Source organism: Branchiostoma lanceolatum, chromosome 10 (genome assembly GCF_035083965.1).
Source record: "Branchiostoma lanceolatum isolate klBraLanc5 chromosome 10, klBraLanc5.hap2, whole genome shotgun sequence".
NCBI classification, from domain to species: Eukaryota; Metazoa; Chordata; class Leptocardii; order Amphioxiformes; family Branchiostomatidae; genus Branchiostoma; species Branchiostoma lanceolatum.
The window spans coordinates 1,416,385-1,438,742 of NC_089731.1; the positions used below are offsets into that span (position 1 = coordinate 1,416,385).

The 22,358-nt window shown below is 40.3% G+C and overlaps 2 protein-coding genes across 2 annotated transcripts; one reads left to right on the top strand and one right to left on the bottom strand.

Annotated features, from left to right (window-relative positions):
- The first annotated feature begins 107 nt into the window (after positions 1-107).
- Positions 108-22,314, top strand: LOC136443140 (delta-1-pyrroline-5-carboxylate dehydrogenase, mitochondrial-like). The gene is made up of 17 exons (XM_066440225.1): positions 108-241; positions 5,577-5,673; positions 5,917-6,009; positions 6,535-6,582; positions 7,067-7,140; positions 7,450-7,531; positions 8,124-8,273; positions 8,693-8,767; positions 16,130-16,317; positions 16,771-16,844; positions 17,484-17,531; positions 18,147-18,295; positions 18,532-18,576; positions 18,716-18,868; positions 19,574-19,695; positions 20,142-20,260; positions 20,937-22,314. The coding sequence occupies exons 1-17, from the start codon at positions 201-203 to the stop codon at positions 21,050-21,052; spliced, it is 1,674 nt and encodes a 557-aa protein (XP_066296322.1). The 5' UTR covers positions 108-200; the 3' UTR covers positions 21,053-22,314.
- Positions 9,045-14,602, bottom strand: LOC136443138 (uncharacterized). The gene is made up of 5 exons (XM_066440223.1): positions 13,779-14,602; positions 13,041-13,150; positions 12,663-12,731; positions 12,452-12,552; positions 9,045-12,064 (listed from the first exon to the last, which is right to left on the bottom strand). The coding sequence occupies exons 1-5, from the start codon at positions 14,460-14,462 to the stop codon at positions 9,045-9,047; spliced, it is 3,984 nt and encodes a 1,327-aa protein (XP_066296320.1). The 5' UTR covers positions 14,463-14,602.
- Positions 22,315-22,358: the final 44 nt, after the last annotated feature.

A 22,358-nucleotide genomic window follows, 5' to 3' on the forward strand; every position in this document is an offset into this window, starting at 1 on the left:
ACATCTTCATCGTTAACTATTTACTTGTTGTAAGAAAGAGTAATGCAATTGTTCCAAATTATATTTGTTGAAATTAAGAACTATTTTGTGTAGCGTGATAGGATACCGTCATAAATCGCCGGATGACGTCCCGCGCGAAAATTGCAACCAGGGAAGCCGTGACGTGATAAAACTGCGCCCTAAATTATTACACAAACACCATGCTACTCGTCAGAAGACCGCTGGTTAGATGCCTCGTTTGGTGAGTACCTCACAAATTGTACAATTTTGCACTGCTACGACACAGAATCTATGAAAATCTGACCGAACATTTGGTAAAACGTTTCTTCCGGCCGCCCTGTGCCAAATCAGACGATAACGTAGAAAATTTTTGGTCGTCTGCTAAATCCCTTCGGTCGCCCCCCTCCCCATTAGAGGTCTTGTAAACTCGGTATCAGACATAAATGAAGACAACAGCTGGTGGCTCAAGCCCTGTAAGTTGACCCTGACCTTAGTTTTTTGTTCTCCAGACTGACCTTAACATTTCTTGACCTTGACGTCTGAAAAATAGAACACAGAAGGTTCGAGATAGTTGTCAATTTTCCGACATGTTGCTACCGTCCGAGGTCATATATGGTGTCCTTAGTCTTCATTGCGTTTTACGTATCTATTAAGTTGCGAATATAGTAACGAATATTCAAAGAAATATTAAGTAATTTATTGATGTTTTTTAATTTAAGCCCCCCTCCCCACTGACTCTAGAGCAGGCTAGATTTTTTTTTCATAATCTATTAAGCCAATGACTACCGGGTATCTAGAATTTTCTGGGCTCCAGTCCTCGTTGATATGTATCGGAAGAAGTTAGCAGTACTAGTAAAGAAATCCTTCAGGAATGCCTGTTGGTTCGGGCGTAACAATTCAAAGCTTTAGAGCCACTTGAATTATAAAGAACCGGTTTTGCAGCTTCCTGCGACGTTGTGCAGCACGTGTAAGTTTTCTCAAGGTTACTTCATTTTGATGCCCTTTTTTAGCCATTTGGGTCGCACCAATATCAAGTTCAATAAGTAAAATGGCTTTACCATGAAATGTATGATAAAGCAGAAATTTTCGTCATTATGAGCCTAGTACTATGGTGTAATTCTTATGATATGTATTTCCTAACTAGATATTTCTTTATTCTTTTTTAGATATTTGTAGCTTACAGGGCATAATCGTGTCCGGGAGGGACGTAAAACGGGGGTCCCGTGCTCGAGGAGGTGCCTCGAACACGTTAAACAGCCTCATTACCCTACACATTGGGTACCTGCCTGTGGCACTGGCTGCAAATACACCTGATATTATTATTATTATTATTATTATTATAAGGGTGCTTGATTGTCCTTAGATTACCAGTTGTCCTTGCAGATATATGAATTCCTAATCTCCAAGCAGATGTTGGGATGTGAAATTGTAACCTTTCTGGCTGCCAACTGGGATGGTGGCATGTCAGAAAAAACAGAACATTGATTTAGAAAAAGGTTTGATTTCCACCCAACATCTGCTTGGAGATTAGGAATTCCGCATGAATTATGCAATGTACATAATGCAAGACTATGGTCTAAACTCTAACCCCAAGTGAACTAACACTGTTCACAAATTTGTAACCATAAGGCTATGGCCTACTAGTAGGGAGAAGGTTAAAACAAGCTTAAGAGGTTACAAAATCACATGGCTTCTACGCATACATGTACATCTACCCAGGCTTGTTTGTTCTCTAGGAATAAGTAACACCATCAGTAAACTGGTCTTCTAAGATCAAGCAAGAAGTGGAAAAAAGCAACCAAAATGCACCAGTAAATTGTGAATCATGATGATAGGAGTTTTTGTAGTGCAGAAATTATCATCATTACACAATTTACACCAGCCTGTCAAGCAATTTATGGACTACTTCAGCTAGTAATGCAATAATGGGCCAATTATGCCTGCTTTCATCATCACTCATGCAGTCATAGGTTGACAATTGACTAAAAGTCAGACATAAAACTGTCTTGTCAATTATATAAAACATGTATCATAAGCTTCATCTGTCCATACATGTACATTTACAGCTCTCTTAAGAAGCAAGAAGAAGTTGAACCTGTGCATACATGTACTACAAATGTAGTATATACATTAGTCTTTGTACTAGTATGTGTACTAATAGTAAGATACCAAATTCTTACATCACTCAATAACAGTTTTTTTAAATCATGACCTGTAAATTGTTTGTGAGACTCTACTAAGAGCATAAACGTACAATAAATGTCTTTCATTCAATTCAATTCATTGTTGCTTCACTCAACCATATAATTAAATGGGTGGCTTCTAGACAGTATCTGTCAGTTCAGGCTGTGACAGAAAGATGGATGGTTCAAACAGTGAACCTATGAAGACAGGAAGACAGATGCCTGGCTATGTGGTCCCCCCAGGCTTTGCAGGAATGTTGACGTGCTATTTATGCCTTGTCATATGACTTCAGCATGACTCTTAGATTGATGGGCAAGCTATAAAATACATTTAAGGGGTGTCATTCAAAGATTAATGATCTTGGTGGGTGTATTTGAACATTTTGGTGTTAGATACTGTCTAGCTTATAATTGTATATACAACGTAGGTCAGCTGTATGCTTTGGGATCTAGATTTGAAGCATTCCAGGCTATAGCTATAATCTAAAGTACATCATGTGATGTCTGGTAACAGATGTTCGCTTTGCGATGTGTTGCAACGTAGCTTGAGTACTGGGTGTGCCATAGGTCAGTGGATAATGAAGATGGAGATACTACCAGCAGCTGACAGCTATTATATGATGAAAATATTGCATGTGTTTTCAAAATGTATGTCACAGTTTAGTACAACTTTTTATTAGGAGGTGTAAATCAGGACTTGTTAGGAGATGATACTCTCATCTCCCAATAAACATACCCCCGGCAATTTGCATCTAGAGGATCTATGATCTGAAAAAATGATAATCTATATACAGTTAAGAAAGTCTACATAATTTCTTCCTGGTTTCTGATTTGTATAGGCTCACCTAGTAGTAAATGTGTATACATTTTTTTCCCTTATGATGTTGTGAATTTTGTACCAAAGCAGCATATTGTCAAGGTTGTAAAAAGTGCCCCCCCCCCATATACCCGAACATACTCTATACTGTAACACAATCAAATTGATTTATTCCCAACCAGGATATGTAAAGTATACAAGTGGTCATGCTTGGCTGGTGGAACCATTTTGGCCTCTTGAACCCTCACGAAATTTCCATACTTAATAAGCACTTACTTGAGCACACTCAGTTGTTACACTGTTGTTTGGTTCAACATTTCTTACTGTTTGAAAGACAGTTTTCTCAAGAACTTTCTTGGATTAGGCACGTCATGTCAAATAAAAGTATCATTTAGTTTAGATACTATAGCTTTCGGTTGTTTTATTTTGGCAGTAGTTGCAATATTAGTTTTCTCTTTAGATTTTTGCCCTATTAACACAAGCATTAAGAATCAAGTGTTTATTGTGACCACCTGTCCTCAGTCATAGACCAAATTTTGCATGTCCCCTGATTGGTCTTCTTGGTTTTAGATGTAGCTATAATAGTTGAGGATTGCAACATGAGCTCTATGCTGGTTATACCTGACTAGCAGCACGTTGTTACAGGTCAAAGATCAATCTTGTTTTGAAAGCTGTGGAGGTATTTGCCAATCAGCTTGCTTGTTTAGCGACACTCCCCCCACACACCTTTGGCACAGTTTACCTTAGTTTGGCACTATTGTTGCTTAGGGAACAAGATAGTGTTAAAGAATGTGGATTGTCAGCAAGTTTTTGTTGTTGAGAACTGGGACCAGTGTGTTTGTGACTGCTGTTGCCTTCCCTATATATATTTGCAAAACAAGAAGCAATGTTAAACCAATTGTGCAAAATAGCAGCGATAATTTATGTTGACAACACTGGTGCAATCCATATAGAGTGTCTAAAATGATTATAAGTTGCAAGTTTTTGATAAGATAGATAATGTATATGAGCTAAGAATTGTCCAAAATTAATATAATTCTTATACATACATATAGCCACCACAGTTGCAGACAATACTGTGTGCTATTTCAATCAAGGGCTTACACGTGTAGTCAATTACTGGTAGCCCTTTAGATAGCTTTTTGTATACTATAGAGTAGATTTGATTGATATCATTGTCATTTTCAAAAATATTTTACTTTGACTCAGTCAAATACTGTATCATAATTTCACTAAAAGATATTGCCATCCACAAATTGAACTGAACCTGTACCCCCTAGCTACTGAAACCATTAGAACAGTCCAGGTGTAAAGTTTACCAATCAGAGTTAAGAGACACTCGCATGTGACTGGTCCTTTCTGGTTTGTTCGGGAGCAGAGTCAAGTGTGTAGTCTGAACCGTGGTTCCTTTCCTTGTCTTACGGTTATCTGCAAACCTTTCAGCTTGCAAAATGTGAGTGAACGCTGCATTTATGTGTTACTGTCGTAGGACACTTTATACTATAAGTTATAGGTTGTTGTGCATGCTTGTGCTGCATTTAAATCAAGGTAGATCAAAGCAGTGTAAAGGTATACTGTTTCTAGGTCAAGGCCCTAGGGTGCTTACATTACAATCACTGTGCTGCCACGCCCCCAATATTAATATGGTGTTGTGTAACAGCCTTGAGTATTTTACAAGCAGGATTAATTTGCTGTCATTTCCTTCAGATTATTTCACTTCACCTTCACCTAGTCCCATCATCATTAGGTTATTTAAGGCAGCTTATTCTTATGCAGACAACTGTTGTAATTACTCTAGATAGACTGTATATTTTATTAGCCCGAGGCTCTAGATTGCACCTAGAGTATTGAGTGAGGGAGTAAAGCATAAAAGGTGTCGGCAGCAATTAGATAAAACTTAGTATTCTACTTCTACAAAATGAACGAACCACACTACAATTGTATCATACATATGAATTTCAACGTGTGAAATTTGGGTATTTTAAACAACAAATTGAAGAAAAACATGCATCCAGTTTTGTACCTGCTGTATTGAAAAAAAAATTCATTTTGTGTTTCTGCCTGTGAGATACACAGATATGAAGTAAAATGCATATCATGTTATCAGAGATAATATTAAGGAAACAACGATTGTACTATTGCATGGATAAGCATGCATATCTGGATAATAGATGTATACACGTAGCCAGAAACTGAGTGAATGGTTGAACTGTGGGAGGTGGCTGAATTGGGTTAGTAGGTCAGTGTCTGTCTGCCTTTTTTGTGGCATTGATTTTATGTAAATGAAGATGTTCTTTTTTCTCGGTAAAAGAATAAATAGGGATTAGGATTCAGGGCTCAAAATAGTGGGTGCATCCAAAATTGGAGTTGTGCACCTAATTTTTGACTGTGGGTGCACTGGTGCACCTTAATATTTTTGTACTCCATAGGATAATGGTTCTCTTGTACAAGTTAGCATATAGAATATTCTTGTTTTGTCACATGTGGACTGAGTGTTATAACTTGATAAAAATATTTTCCTCAGAGTAACTGTGCTAGTAACTGTAGCTAACGACAACTGTTACATGTCCCCTCAGGTTTCGCCACGTGTCGAGTGCTGCTACAGTAGAGGTGGAGAACGAACCATGCCTGAACTACCTGAAGGGAAGCGAAGAGCGCCAGAAAGTGGAAGAGGTAAGATTTTGAAATCATACCACATTCCTGTATGCTTGGCTTGGTAAAAGTACTTCTTACAATGAGTGGAACTCATTATCGAAATTCAAACACTTAAAATACATGTGCTAAGCTCAGAAGTGTATATGGTATGATTATCGATTTTTTGTGTGTGTCCTTTACTAGGTTAAGTCCTTATATTATAAGGCAAATTGTACAAAGTAATAACATAGTGCTGCATAACATTTTTTTTTTCAAAAACAGGCGTTGAAAGAGATGAGATCGAAAACAGAAGAGATCCCGTGTGTGATCGGCGGTGAGGAGATCTTCACTGGGGACTTCCACTATCAAGTCTGTGTAAGTATATGCAGTAATCAGGGTTTGAATTATACTCATTCTTCAGCTGTTGGTGTGCACTGTAGTATGCGTAGTCCAGTTGTTAGAGACCCTGCCTTTGGAGCAATTTATTAATGGGAGTTTGAATCCTGACTGTGTCACTCACCGGACATGCACGTGTACCCTGTGGTTCTCGGCCAAGAGGCATCGTGTTTGAATCTTGGCTGTTGTCGCTTCCCCGACATGTACGCTATAGTTGGGAAGGGTTGGGATTGTTAAGCTGTGGTCCATGCACTGTTCACTTTTCATAAAGAACAAGGCCTGGGACTGTCTCCGTTACAGTGAACCTATAGATACTGAACATACCATCTGTATTTTCTGTCACAACCATGCAGTAGAAAATTTCTCTTCAGTGATATAGAACTGGATCGAATATTCATTTTTGGTAGCCCTGGGTTTTACCAAATAGCATTTAATATGTTTGAATCCAGGTTTCAGTCTGAAATGTAAGCCATGGCCTCATGTGTCCTTTGTGTTTCTTTTCAGCCTCACAATCACCAGCACAAACTTGCCAAGTTCCACTATGCAAGTGCGGTAAGTACATTTACAACTCTTCCTCTCTTTCTAATGATAATACACAAGAGGTGAGGAGGAAGATGAGATGGGAAGAAAGGATGAAAATGCTATTATAGGGGGTGGCTTGGAATATGTTTGATGGCAGGGAGATATGGAGTAAGAGTTTAGGACTGGAAAAGAGAATAAAATTTTTACTCATTTTAATCTCTCTTTATCCATTTAAAAGTCTCTTATGACTTTGTCATCATATGGGTTTGACATGCTTGCACATGGAAGGGGGAGCCCCAGGACTCCTTGTCAAGTGCAAGTCTTATTTATACATGTATTGATATACATGATTTGATATAAGTTTTCAAGGGCTTTTGTTTGAAATGTATTGGTTGACATGTGTTTGTAGTGGTGCAATGATCAAATAAATTATATTTACCAATAGCAGTATTGCCTAAAAGGTTGTAAAAATTTTCCCAGTTGACTTATCTTAATATCTTTCTTCTATACCCAGGACCACCTCAGGCTTGCTATAGACCGTTCTCTGGCCATTAGGGCAGGCTGGGAAAAAAGACCCATGGCAGAGAGGTAAAGGGCTCTCACTTCTAATAGTTAAGCTTTGGGGATCACAATGCAATAAGTCTTATATTTTTCTAATATTTTTGTACTTAGTCTATATGGTTGTCATCATCATACAATGTAGATACTGAAAACAGGATCCTCAGTCTAAATCAACAATCCCAAGTTTCAAACGATCTATTGTCTGACAGTTTCCAAATTTTGTCCGGTTGCTTGAGAGTTGAGTAACTGATACTTTGCTTAAGTATCAGACAAGTTTGTTTCAAGACCACTCATTACAAGTTCTTACAAGATGTCTTGCGCCCTTTTCTTATTCAGGGCAGACATTTTCTTGGAAGCTGCCCGTCTCCTTAGTGAGAAGTACAGGTACAAGATGCTGGCTGCCACCATGCTTGGACAGGTGAGGTTTTTCCCCATTCTTATCTATTCTTAGATGTAAATAGATGTCTTAATGTTACCATCAATGACAATGGTGTGTACAGTTATGATTCTATTCTGCAAAAGATATTTTTTTCATATTGTTCGGGACTGTATCAGGCTGGCTATTAGACAATACACTATACGTGGGATGAATTTACTCAGATCTGAAACTATTTATGGAGTTTCTTTTTTAAAAATCTAGAATGATATTACTAGTATCTTAAGCTTGTACCTGTATTATATGTGTTAAGTATTACCAGCATGCAAGATGGATAGATATCACAGTCTGACTGTGACTGTACCTCTATATAGATTTATATGGAGCTTGCAGTATCCGAGTGCCTCGCTTTTTCTCTTCTTGGCCACAAATATGGAATCCTAGCCTGCCTATATTCCGAGCCCCATATCTTGTTCTTTTTTTGTTTATTTGGATTTATCACAACGTGAAAGGGAGGGCAATGAAGGTGCATCTTAACTTTACACATAAAAAAAAGTTATCTAGCATTACGTCAGGTATTAGACTTTGATTTCAGCACTCAGTCTGTATTATTATTAACAATTTTGTTATCCAGGGTAAGAACATCCAGCAGGCTGAGATCGATGCTGCTGCAGAACTGATAGATTTCTGGCGCTGGAACGCGAAACACTCGCTGGACCTGCAGAAGCAGCAGCCCATCTCCACTGAGGGCGTCACCAACTCCATTATATACAGGGGACTGGAGGTCAGAGACTTTCATTGATTCTATCTATAATCATTATGATAGTTTATTTCTTCCAACCCATTGAAAAATGGATGGAGCAAAACTTACGATTTCTCAGTATGTTGATGGATGCTATACTTACATGTAGGTTGGTAGAATATTAGTAATTTAAAAAAAATCGTCATTTCAAATATTTTATTTCAACAACTTGTTTTTTTATCTATGATACTTAGTAATAATACTTATTAAGAAACATTAAACAAGAGCAGAGGAGTCATTGTTCAATGTTTATGATTCTTGGTCAAACTGTACAATGCAAAATATCTAGTAAGAAAGAAAGATGTTTACTTTAAGATACATTTAGTACATTTTAGTTTAAAAATGATTGTTAAATGTTATTTGAGTAACTTAAAAGTTAACTTTGCATCTTTGTTTTTTAGGGTTTTGTTGCGGCTGTTTCTCCCTTCAACTTCACAGCCATCGGAGGTAACCTGTCGGGGGCTCCTGCACTCATGGTGAGACTAATTCTATACATTGTAAAGATATATACTTTTCCAAAATCACAATTCAGTCTTTCTGCACACAAAGAAAATCCGCTATGATTTTGGCTGGGAAAGGTTTATGTCAAAGAAGACAACTTCACAGCCTGAGTTGTATTTGCCCTTATTTACAGTATAAATAAATAAAAATGAAATGATTAATTATTGTAGATTCTGCCTGATAGCTTAAAAATGCATGGGATAGAAGACCATCTGAAAGATTTACATGACTGTGTCACAGTTGTTATTGAGATCACAATGAATACGAGCGAGCGCCATGTTGTGACAGCGAAGCAGTAGAAGGGAAATCTGGGGCAATCATTTCAATTTGTTCTATTGGAGCTTTGTCCTTGGGGTTTGCCTTCCCTGCCAAAGCCAAGGATTCTTGCCAGTAACTTTTTGCTCTCTTGTCATCATGAAGGTCAATCCAGGATTTTCCCAGGCTGAGAAGTAAGCTGATAATATGAGGATGTGCTGTACTCTGACCAAAGATACTCCTGTACATCTGTAGTGCTTGTTCAAAGTAACTGATAGCTTTCTTTTGGTCACCCAGAGAGCTCCAGGCGTGTCCAACGTTGTTCAGTGATCTTGCAATGTCAGGATGTGCTTTACTTTTACCATAGATTTCCTTCCTCATCAGCAATGCCTGTTCATTGTAGCTTAGAGATTTGTGTTTATCCAAACAACTCCAAGCTGAGCCCAGGTTGTCAAGTGTGTTGGCTATCTCCGGATGCACTTTACTCTGACCATAGATATCTCTGCACATCTGGAGAGCCTGTTTAATGTAGCTGATAGCTTGTCTGTTATCACCCAGATGGTGCCAGTGCATCCCCAAGTTGTTTAGTGTGCATGCAATGGAAGAATGTGCTGTACTATGACCATAGGTGTTTCGGTAGATCTGCAGTCCCTGTTCAATGTATCTGATAGCTTTTCTTCGATCCCCCAGTTCACCCAGGGTATCTCCAAGATTGTTGTATGATCTTGCAATGTCTGGGTGTGCAGTACTATGACCATAGATACTCATGCGCATCTTCAGTGCCTGTTCGTAGTAGTCGGCTGCTCTTTGTTGATCACCAAAGTTTTGCCAGACTGTCCCCAGGTTGTTAAGTGAAGTGGCAATGCCAGGATGTTCAGCAGTCTGACCATGGATGTTCCTGCGCATCAGTAGTGCCTGTTCATGGTAGCTGATAGCTTTCCTGAGATCACCAAGATGTGTCCAGGCCACTGCCAGGTTGTTGAGTGAGCTCAATTCAATGTCCGCATGTCCTGTACATTGACTATAGATGGAGAAAGTCTGATGCATTTTTAAGGCTTCTTCAATGTAGTTGATTGCTTTTCTGTAATTTCCTACAGAGATACAGTTTGCACCCAGATTGCTGAGTGTGGTTGCAATGTCAGGATGTGCTGTACCCTGACCATGGATTGTCCTGTACATCTCTAGTGCTTGTTCTCTATAACTGATACCATTTTTATCACCTGTGTGGTACTGAGGTTCTCCCAGTTGGTTTATCAATTGGGCAATGTCAGGATGTGCTGCTCCTTTGCCATGGACACTTCTGTACATCTGCAATGCCTGTTCAAGATAGCTCTTTGCTTCTTGGTAATTGCCCACCTTTTGCCAAGCTTTGGCAAGATGACTGAACAGGACCATTTTCTCACTATCAACACATCCAGCTCTGTTAAGGGCCTCATTGTAATAGCTGATAGCCAGCCTATATTTGCACAGCTCAAAGTATGTCATTCCTCGTACTCTTGGAGAATTATCATAGAGATCGGAGCACAAATTCAGAACTGCCTTTAGATTTCCTTCAGACCTTTCTGATAAAGCATTTCTCAGAGGAACTGCTGTATCATAGTATCTGAAAAGCTGTTTTTCATTTGGAAGATGGAAAACCTGTTTCAGTGCATTTCTGTCTTGCTCATCATTCACATGTGGGGATGGTCCCTGTCCATATTCAGATGGCAATGTTTCCATTGAGGCCAAAGCTGACAAGTTTTCTTTCTGTCCACCATTTGCGATGTAGGTTCTGAGCCTGAGTTCTGCTGATATGCTAGTGAGTACTGTCAGGTGGTGTGCATTGTTGGGACTGATCACTTGTTGGTTTTCCATTTCTTCTATTGTCCTCCAAACTGTGGTAGGTATTATGCATGAAGATAGTGCCAAGCAGTCCACTGCTACAGCTGGAAAGCGATAGATTCTTTTCTTTACATTAATGAGTCCTGCTGTTACTGTTTCACTGAACCTTTTGATATTGATATTTTCCCTTAGTGTCTCCTGTGCCAGTTCCTGTGCTATTCTACCTCCATCAGCTAGAAGTATCTTCATTGTTAGGAACCTGTATGTGTCAATCAAATCCTTGTCCCCCACTATCAGGCATGGGTTTTTCAAGATAGCGGCAAGGTGATATCCTTTCTTTAGGTGGAACTTGGCATCATTTTGTAATTTTGAAACCATGTTTTCTGGGGTGCAGATGAGTTCACTAGCTGGGTGGTTTGCAGTTCTCTGCCTGCCCAGTGGAGTCTTGCTTGCCTCTGGCATGGAGCCATCAAATGCAAACCCACGTGGTGTAACAGAGTCATAGTACCAGCTGAGAGATTTTATTCCCAGTGCAGGGAGAATGGTTTCTCCCAGGTTGACCACCTTGAGGTGTAGGTAGTGAGTGAGCTTGCAGAAATAGTCAAGATATTGTTCACTTTCTTCCTCTACCAAGATGGCAAACTCCAGGTCTGAGTATGGAGTTACCAGTCCTGTGGCCTGTGAACCCAAACCTATCAGGGCATACCTACAGGGAGGGGGACCCATTAACCCAATACACTCTTCTACAAGCAGGCTGATGAACTCCTTCCTTTGTTGTTCAATCTTTTCAAACAACTGTCTGACAGCCTGAGCTCGTTTTGCCTCTATCTCTCTGACACGTGGGTCGTCCTCATCCTGTACATAGGGATCCAACTGCTGGTCAATGGTTTCCATCTCCAGCTTGATCTGGTCCCGCATCTCCTTCAGCTGTTTCTTATGTGTTTCTGTGTTATCTTGGCTCATATTACAATGAATGTCTAAGATACAATTAATAAATGACTTCTCTACTTCTTTGATAGCTATTACAGTCCTAGTAATAAGAACCTTATCTTTTGACCTGGCTATTGCTGCATTGTAGAGTGCTGCTGCTTTGACAAAGTCTCCCCCATCTCCTGTCTGCTGACCTCGCTTACTGTAGACATCCCCCAACTTGCACAGGGGCTCCACCTCTCTCTGGTACTGCTGGGCTGTGGGATCTGGCCATGGGGAGAAAGAATTAATAGTGTTTTGCTTGAACACATTGTATCACCTTGCTATATGTGTAAAAAAAAGCCACATTATATAACACTCATACCCCAAATCATAAAGTAATTACGGCCATTGGGGGGAATTTTAACCTCATTTTTCCATGAATTATAATCATCCCAAGTCTATTTCATGCATAGTTATTCAATATTCCACTCATTTTTGCCACAAACTGTATTTCATATGTAGAAGTCCATGCTTCTTTAATTCATATTTTGCTATTTTTCAGGAAGAATATTAGGACTGAAGGTATCATTTTCCAAATGTTGCTGTGCACTGTGCACATCATTTTAATGAATATTATTGGATGAATCATATGTAGGTCATACTGTTCAAACCTTGCACTGTCTTGAGAGCTGCTGCAAAGTGCTGCTCTGCTGAGTCCAGGTCTGCCCTAGCAAGGGAGGATTCTCCTTTCTTAAGGTTGTCTGCATACTGGCTAATCATGAAGAGAAGTAAACAGTGTTATTAAAGGAAGGCTCAGGGACTTGCTGAATTTCTCTGAACTTTACTATCACTTAGTGCTTTCTACACAGTCAAAAGACTAACCTTTCTGTGAGGCTCTCCTTTTCGTCTGCCCCGGCTACAAGACTGGTCATTTGTTCATCTGTCATTTTGCTGTTAAACGGCAGAATTGTGTCTCATGTTATCATCATCATGACCATTGGTCAATAAGTTCACGTGTCTGTATCTCTCGCGAGTTTATGTTCGGAAGTGATTGGTCATTATTTATCCTGGAGAAGGCGACAGTGGTCAACAAAAATTTTCTCTGTGACTAGACCTTAAGAATGTTAAGCATTGTACTATGATCCTTTGTAAGTGTTACATTTATGTTTTCATGTGCATATCAAAATAGACATTTGATGCAAGTGCCCATTGATGGGTTAGTTTTCTTAGTTTGAAAATTTGTGAAGTTTTTTTCATCACCTTAGCATAAAAGCGATTAAGTCTGGTTGGAGAGACTGGTCTCGATCAACGTCACTTTTGATGTTGCTCATCAGCTCCATGAATGGTCGTCGTCTTGATCGTGATATTTGCTGTGTGGTAAACATTTGTCAGTTATTAAAAACGTTTACAACCTAACTAATAACTGCTGGCACCAATCATGACACATTTCCTTATCAAGATACTTTGAAATCCATTTCATTGCTCAAAATTACCCCGATTGCAAAGTACATATTATGAATAGAATATTGCAGTATCGTCCCAACTGTAGTCTGGCTGGGTCCAAGGATGTTGCAGAATACACCTGTGTCACAACTGGCGCACCCAAAGCAAGTTCGAATTGTTGAAATCAAAGTTGTTAAGAGCGGGCCATACCGTGAAGTTCGAACCAGCTATTGAAAGGCTATTGCGGCCCGGGTACAATATGTAACTAAATAGCATTAGTTTTACTAGTGTAGTAAGATGCAACAACCTAGTTTTTGACATGCGCATGGCACAAAGACTGATTTTGAAATTTGTTTAATCAGGGTTTGTTACTGTATCAGACTGAGTGTTGTTTTTTATTTGCTTTGTACATCTTTATACACCTTGAGCCCTGGAAAGGCAGTATAATGATTATACTGTACAAATGCTAGTACTGACAATGCTTCTATAGTCCATAGTTCTACCGTATCTGTCTACCAATAGTATTCTAACTTCTAAGTTGAATTTTGTACTCACCCTTTCCAGTACTGCCTCCCTGATCTTGTCCTTGTACCCAATACGATGCTCCAGAGTTTGTTTTGTCCCAGGATCCCCACATCTTGTCAGGGCCTTGTTGTACATGGCAGCCGCATTTGAAACTTTGGATACGTCAGAAGTTTTCATGCCTTTCTCAAGGTAGAAATCACCGAGTGATTTTAGAATCTCAACTTCCAAGAACACGTCACCACTAACAATTGCAGACACTAATGTTTCTGAGTACCTGTCCTCAACAGAGAGCATGATGTTGCCAACTCCCTTGCCCAATTTGTCACAAATTTTTGCTACCCTTAAGACATTGCTGTCAGTAGTACCCCAAGAGTCTTGTGACTGATACTGTGGAGTGTACCCCTGCAGCAGTTGTCTGGAGAGTTTCTCCATGTAGCCGATGCGATGTTCCAGTGTTTGTTTTATGTCTGGATCTGTGCAGCGCAGTAGGGCAGCGGCATACATGGCAGCAGCCTTGTCAAACTCTGACGACTGTTTACTTAGCTTACCTTTCTCAAGATGCAGGTCTCCAAGACCTTTAAGGACGTATATTACCTCCATTAAGTTATCCCCAGAAAGAATGGCTTCTCTTAGTGCCCTCCCATGTTTATACATCGACTCCAGCTGCAAGTTCTGTAACTTGTCTGCCAGGCTGGTCATGTTGATGTCAGTCATTTTTCCTCTGGGGATATCTGCCTGTACTTTAGCAAAAGTTCTGTTTTTCTAGTGAAGACGTACCTGTTTTTCTGTGTTCTGCCAAGGCTTCTGTATTCTAGTCTGACTGAGGTGGAACCTGTACTGATTTATTGCAGGGACTTTCCATCGAGTCATGTGAAAGTCAGCTGCTTTTTGTTTGATGGACAAATAGTGATGATATCATAGGTCACTTTTCAGATTGAACATTAACTTTACTGGGAGTTTTAGGGTTCTGGGGTTTGTAATAATCAGATATACTGAGAGCATGCAGAACATTCACAGAATGGAAGCTGATTAAAATTTATATCTGCTCTGTTCCGCAAAGGTACATGTAACTTAACAGCTGCACGTATATTAAACTTATTAACAGGCTAACTGAAAAGAAGGATGACCTTTGCCCTTCTCTGTCCCAGAGTCATGCTTTACTATTGGTCAATTCAAACTCTGTCCCTCTCTCTCTCTCTCTCTCTCTCTCTCTCTCTCTCTCTCTATCCAATTTAACGTCTTTTGTTCCCCATCATCTGGGGGTTAGACGTGCTTGCACATTGATGGGGGAGCCCCAGAACTCCTCATCAAGTGCAAGTCCTTTTTTGTAGCAAGAGTTTTTACGGCTGGGTGCCCTTCCTAACGCCAACCCAAACCCTACTGTTGGGCTTAGGACATGGGAAATGTGTGTTAAGTGCTGTAATCCACTCTCAGTCCCAGGGACATACATTGCTATTGGTCCATTCAAACTGTATCCTTCTCCATCCCAGGGTAATGTGTTGTTACATGGAAGCCCAGTGATACAGCCATGCTGTCATTACATGGATTGCATATATCATGCTTTACTATTGGTCGATTCAAACTCTGCCCCTCTCCTTCCCAGGGTAATGTGGTGCCGTGGAAGCCCAACGACATTGTAATGCTGTCCTCCACTCTCTGTCCCAGGATTCTGCTCTATCATTGGTCAATTCAAACTCTAGTTCCCTCTCCTCTTCCCAGGGTAATGTGGTACTGTGGAAGCCCAGCGACACGGCCATGCTGTACCCCTGGATCGCGTATAACGTGATGAGGGAGTCATCAACTTGTAATCCTCTCTTTGTCCCAGAGTCATCCTGTATGATTGGTCCATTCAAACCCTATCGCGTATAACGTGATGAGGGAGTCATCAACTTGTAATCCTCTCTTTGTCCCAGAGTCATCCTGTATGATTGGTCCATTCAAACCCTATCCCTCTCCTTCCCAGGGTAATGTGGTGCCGTGGAAGCCCAATGACACGGCCATGCTGTCATCCACTCTCTGTCCCAGGATTCTGCTCTACCATTGGTCCATTCAAACTCTATCCCTCTCCTTCCCAGGGTAATGTGGTACTGTGGAAGCCCAGTGACACGGCCATGCTGTCCTCATGGATCGCGTACAAGGTCATGAGGGAAGCCGGGGTTCCTGAGGGGGTCATCAACAAACAAACAAATAAATAAACAATTCACACTACAACTCTCTCAATCCCATGGTAACGTGGTACTGTGGAAGCCCAGCGACACGGCCATGCTGTCGTCCTGGATTGCCTATAAGGTCATGAGGGAAGCCGGGGTGCCCGAGGGAGTCATCAACAAACAAACAAACAAACAAACAAATAATTCAGACTTCCCCTCTCTCCCTCCCAGGGTAATGTGGTACTCTGGAAACCCAGCGACACGGCCATGCTGTCCTCATGGATTGCGTACAAGGTCATGAGGGAGGCCGGAGTTCCTGAGGGAGTCATCAACTTTGTTCCGGCAGACGGCCCCACATTCGGCGACACCATTACGGGTTCCCCCCACCTGGCAGGGATCAACTTCACAGGGAGTGTACAGTAAGTGCAGGACCTGGTCTTAGATCAATTTCAAAAGAAGACACAAAATGTATCAACCAAGGAAAATTTTGATTTGTAGAGAGTCGATGCTGTAGGGCTGTTGTGAATTAGGATTTTACCATGGTCAAAACTGACCGACGGAGGCCATATAGAGAGTCTTATACAAAATCTTTTACAAAGACACGTACATGTACCTCCTAAAATGATAAATTTCAGTGAACCAAGAATAATGGTTTTCATCAGTGCGATCAAAGCATGTCTGAAACATCTGACCATTTCCAAATTGTATCCAGTTGCATGATATGAGTAACTGCTACATGTATCTCACATATCCTTATTTATTACCTGGATGTCTAACCTCCATTGACATACATGTATATAGCCAGAGCATGGTTTGTGAATATTTTACAGAGATTGATCTGATAGTTCTTGTTTGTTTGTTCCCACCTACAGGACATTCCAGCACCTGTGGAGACAGGTGGGGCAAAACCTGGGGCTGTACAAGACCTTTCCCAGGATGGTGGGAGGTGAGAGTTTTAACATTAACGTAGCTATAGTCTGTCAAAATTGCTAGGATGGTGGGAGATGAGGGCTAATATAAGCTTAGCTGTAGTCTCTCTGAACTAAAAGGTTGAATGTGAGTTCGAATCTCAGTCAAATGACAGCCCTGTACATTGAGCTCTACGTACAGGTCTGGAGTAGTCGCCTCTACAAGACCTTCCCTAGGATGGTGGGAGGTGAGAGTTATCTAAATAAGCTTTGACATGGTCTGTCATTCGATTCTCGGTCCAGTCACTGATCTTATGAACTCCCTAAGTACAGGACTGATGTTACAGCATCAGCAGGTTTGCTGGTTACCAGGACTAGGCAAAGCTATTTACTTGGAAGAATGAGCAATATTGATAATTTCTTGCAATGTTAAGTACTTGGCTGATGACTAACTCACTCTGCTGAGCGCCACCTACCAGCACTTACCGACATTCCAGGAGTGACATTTTTGAAATGTGATTTGACCCTTGCTTTGACAATCCTGAGTTTGCTTGGAAAAAGTCATAGCTAGATGTATTTCCTCCTTGTGTGATGTGTGATAAGGTGTTTTGTCAATGAAAATTGCATCCCTTGTAAAGAAAAGCGTACAATTAATATCCTCGGCTGGTGTTTTTCAGAGTGCGGAGGGAAGAACTACCACTTTGTGCACAGCTCTGCAGACTTGGGTAAGGACTGAAAATCTTGAGTTCTCAGCTAAAATGTTGTTCAAGGAGGTACACAAATCACAAGTGAAATAATATGTAGCAAAACGTTTTGTAACAAAAATGTAGCAAAACGCTGAGTATTGTAACTGTACATCTAGCAGAGTGTGTAGCCAACAAAACCATCTGATTACCCTTTCAGGACCATGGACAGGTATACTTTGCCTGCTTAGAGGCTTATTATTGTGCAGTTTGATTGTAGCAAAATGTGAAGAACGTAGCAATGTTGACAAAGAATTGTTACAGATGTTTACTTCAGAAGTTTAGCCAATAGCAGCATCTGATCATTGCTTCAGCACCAAGGACAGACATGATCACGGATTTTTGTTCCAACCTATAAATGTGGCTAAATGATGTATCAAACCAAGCCAAGGACTGTTTTGTTGCATTTTTATTCAAAAAGTGTACCAAATTGTGCCATATAGATTTGCATTTGAATACAGTAGATAGAAGTTCTCATGAAGAAGGAAGTTATCGGCATGTTTATGATTGTATGTGCCAATGTCAATGTGTCAAACTGACAGAATGTACAAAAATGTAGCAATATTGACTAACAATTGTTGCAAACGTTTGTTACAGAGAGTGTAGCAAACGGCACCATCCGGTCGGCGTTTGAGTACGGTGGACAGAAGTGTTCGGCCTGTTCAAGGATGTACGTGCCAAGCTCCATGTGGCCAAAACTCAAAGACGAACTGCTCAGCAGGGTCAAGGAGGTCAAGATGGGAGACGTACGGAATTTGCGGACATATTCTAATTTTTGAAATGTTGTCTTTCATGTAAAGTAAGAAGTGTCAACCTTGTAGCCTCCTATGGTTCTATGGAATGGTAGTTAGACTAAATATTGCAGTGCATATTTGAGAAGCTAGGGGGAGTAGCCTAAAGTTATGACTGTTTTTTTTTGTCACAAGATCGATTGGGATCGTTTAATGGAATGATCACCTATTGATGTGTTGTACTTCTGCAGGCTGACGACTTCACCACATTCATTTCTGCTGTCATTGACGACAAGGTAAGAAGCCACCTTAAGTGTACCTCAAACAATTTTTCAAGTGCCAAAGTCCAATCTGTCCAACCTTACAAAAGGGACACCATGTTCGTCTGAGAAACAAACCCTAATGTTTAACTTCTTTCTTCCCTACCCTCTCTAGTCCTTTGGGCGCATCAAGAACTGGTTGGACCATGCAAGGTCGTCGTCAAATCTCAAGGTCATCGCTGGGGGCAACTGTGACGACAGCCGAGGCTACTTCGTGGAGCCCACCATCATCGAAACCTCCGACCCCAAGGAGAAGATCATGCAGGAGGTAATCAATCAATCAATTAATCACCTTTATTTAGACTGGAAAATGCTCTGTCGGCCTTCTGTTGGAGGGGAGAGTGTCACGGGATACAAAGATAATTAATAATGATATAATGATAGTAATGGGAAATAAAATCATGAATCGTGTCTGTTTTATATATTTTTTATTATTTTTTTCTGATTCTTCTGTTTTATATATGTTTGTCATCATGGAAGGGAACTGTGTTGTTTTTGCTCCAAATCTTCTTTCTCGGGTTTCTTCTTCTACAAACAATTAAGGTCAATGACCTGGACCAGACAGCTGTCACCATGGTTACTGGAGATGTAGCAGACACCCTGTGGTATTCGATTACATGATGTAGCAAGTGGCAGGACAGAGCTGGATGGGCTGGTCTTCATGTGTTTGTTTTGAGTCTCAGAGTGGATTTACTGTCACAGTGACAGTCTCTTTTTTCTTTCAGTTAATCTTTTAGTTAATATTCTTCTTTCCTTAGGAAATCTTTGGTCCAGGCTGACCCTGGTTTAACTCTACTCCTACCCCCACTCTGCCTGAAAAGCTCTTTACAGTGTATGCATACTACTGCCGTATTTGGTACCAACAGGGTGACTTGGAGTAGATTTACTATCTCTTTTTCTTTTGAACTATTACTATCAAACTTAATCTATCACTTTTTTCTGTATGTGAATCTCAGTATTCTCTTGTCCACAGGAAATCTTTGGCCCAGTGCTGACGGTTTACCCCTACCCTGACGAGAAGTACAGGGAAGTGCTGGAGATGGTGAATGAAACCTCTCCCTTTGGTCTGACTGGAGCCGTCTTCGCTCAGGACGCGTGAGTAAACGCTTCTGATTGGTCATGGTTGGGTTAGGACGCTTCCGATTGGTCAGGCTTGAGTAAACACATTTCTGGTTGTTGGTCAGACCAGCATTTACATGTAATTGATGCAGTCGTAGAGCTGGTTTCTTTTTGTACTATTCAATATGTAGGTGTAAAGAAGAAGGGTGTGGTAATGTTTGAATTGTAAATTTTATAGAGGTCTATTAGATATCATATACATGTATTGTACACAATGTATGCTGGAATATGTACTTTTGTGCATTTGTGTCTGTTTCTGAGTGTGTATGTTTATTTCAGCTGTAAATTGCTAGTTTGTGCCCCCGGTTACATGTATATTTCTCTTGCTGTTTTCCTAGATAGATCCTAATTTGATGTTTCTCTTTATGTGATGGGAACCCTGTTGTATTATGATAATAGATTCTTTTTCTTCTACATGACAGAAATGTTGTGAAGGAGGCTCATGAGATCTTGAAGATGTCGGCTGGAAACTTCTACATCAACGACAAGTCCACCGGCTCAGTGGTCATGCAGCAGCCTTTTGGGGGTGCCAGGCTATCAGGTAAATAACTTACAGTTTATTCTTGTACTTCATGACAATTACAATGTAACATGCTGGGAATTTGCAGATGTTAGATCGATAAAACACAATCATATTTAGACACTTTGACTGCTGGAATACAACTGAATTTATTCAATTGTGAGAATGGGATCGGCCATTACGTGTTCAAATAGCCAGGCCCGTACCGTTCAAAACAATGGCTAACCACTGCGGAATTGGTGCACCCAACACTGCTCCTTGTTGCAGATTCAGTTACATACTTTTGAATCACATAGTCATTTACGTAATCCTTACCAATCTGTAAGAAGAATGAATGCAACACTACTAGTTGGGGTTGGATTTCTTTAGTGTGAAGTTGTTCTGGGACTCACATAATTGAACATTCGGTATCATCATCATTTGACCATAAAGTCGATGAAATTACCAAATTCTTTTTGATCTTACAAGATTACAAAATTGGTGTTTCTGTATCTTCAGGGTAACACACCAGCATTGTAGCTATGCTTAGCATGGCAGCAGCTGGTTATATTACACTGAATTACCTGTCACGCCTAACCTTAAGCATTGCATATCTAACTCTAGTCATTGTTTAAAGCTATCTGGTGGGGAAGATTAATGTGATTTATATTAGAAACAAAGTTTTGATAAAATTCCTAATGCTTGTTTCAAATTCCAGGTACAAATGACAAGGCGGGCGGCCCCCACTACGTGCTGAAGTTCTGTTCCCCCCAGGCCATCAAGGAGTCCCACGTGCCCCTCACCGACTGGAAATATGACAACATGCAGGCCTGAACAACGTAGCAAACTGTGTGGCATTACACACACATGTAGCAAACTGTGTGGCATCACACACTTGTAGCAAACTGTGTGGCATCACATACGTGTAGCAAACTCTGTGGTATCACACACGTTTGTTTGTTTGTTTTTTCGTCTGGAAGTACAGAAAGATGCAGGCCTGAGCAACGTAGCAAATTGTGTGGCGTCACATATACATGTTTGTTTGTTTGTTTGTTTGTTGGTTGGTTGGTTTGTTTGTTAGACTGTACAGCGGGCCTGACCAACGTAGCAAACTGTGTGGCACAACATACATGTTTGTTTGTGTTCTGAGCCAAGCACTTTGCTCTATGTCTGTTGTAGTAAAACATGGGGAAGGGTGTTTACCAAAACCTTGATATATTTAATGATACAGTGAAGCAGCCTTTATATGGCCAAAAAAGAGCAAAAAAAGGAGGTAAATTGGTCAGGAACATTGCTCCTCATACATACGAAGGATCTGATCAAATTTGAATTGTGTCTGTTTTAAAACTCTTGTATGTAAATACAATCTTAAGCTTGAAAAGTTATTTAACTCTAAGACTTTCACTGTAAAGCATTTCATACAGAATCATTTTTCTCGGAATCTCTTCTAGTAGCATTTTACTGAAAACCTTTAATGACTAAAATGTGCTTTGCTTTACTGTTTTTGATTGGCTGCGCAAGGAATGAATTGAAGGGGTTCACTTTTCAGAACTACACACGGCTTCAGTGATACATGTACATATATGTCTCATTGTGGTATTACTAGTGTGTCTTATACAATACGGTGACCTTCATCTGCTTTTTCAAGGTCACCTACCTTATTCCCTGAAGAACTTCTAGGTCACATTTTACATAATTTAGACGGAGGTAACAACTGGTTTACTTTGTAAGTGGTGGGTGGTGGTTGCTAAGGGGGGAAGGGTTTTGGCATCCATACTTGCTTGTAAGACTAAGAGACGACATAGTATGTCTGACATTGATATGTATATAACCTTCAGAACATGTCTTCCAGTGGCTAATGTTTAAAGCAAGACTTTTTAAGTTCTGAACTGCCAAGATTTTGTCTTGAATTCCATGCCTGAGACTCCAAGGGAGGATGCGAATGTTGTTTTAGAATAGGGAAGGTGAAAAGTGTCATAGTTTTAAGAGGATAATGAGGAATGGTATGTAAGGCTTGGCTGAAATGGTACGCTTTGACAAGACGATTTTAAGATTTCTCAGTGATGCTGAATAAAGATGTGTTGTCTTGAGACAAATGTTCCTTGTCCTTTCATGATTTATGTTTTGATAAAAACTAACT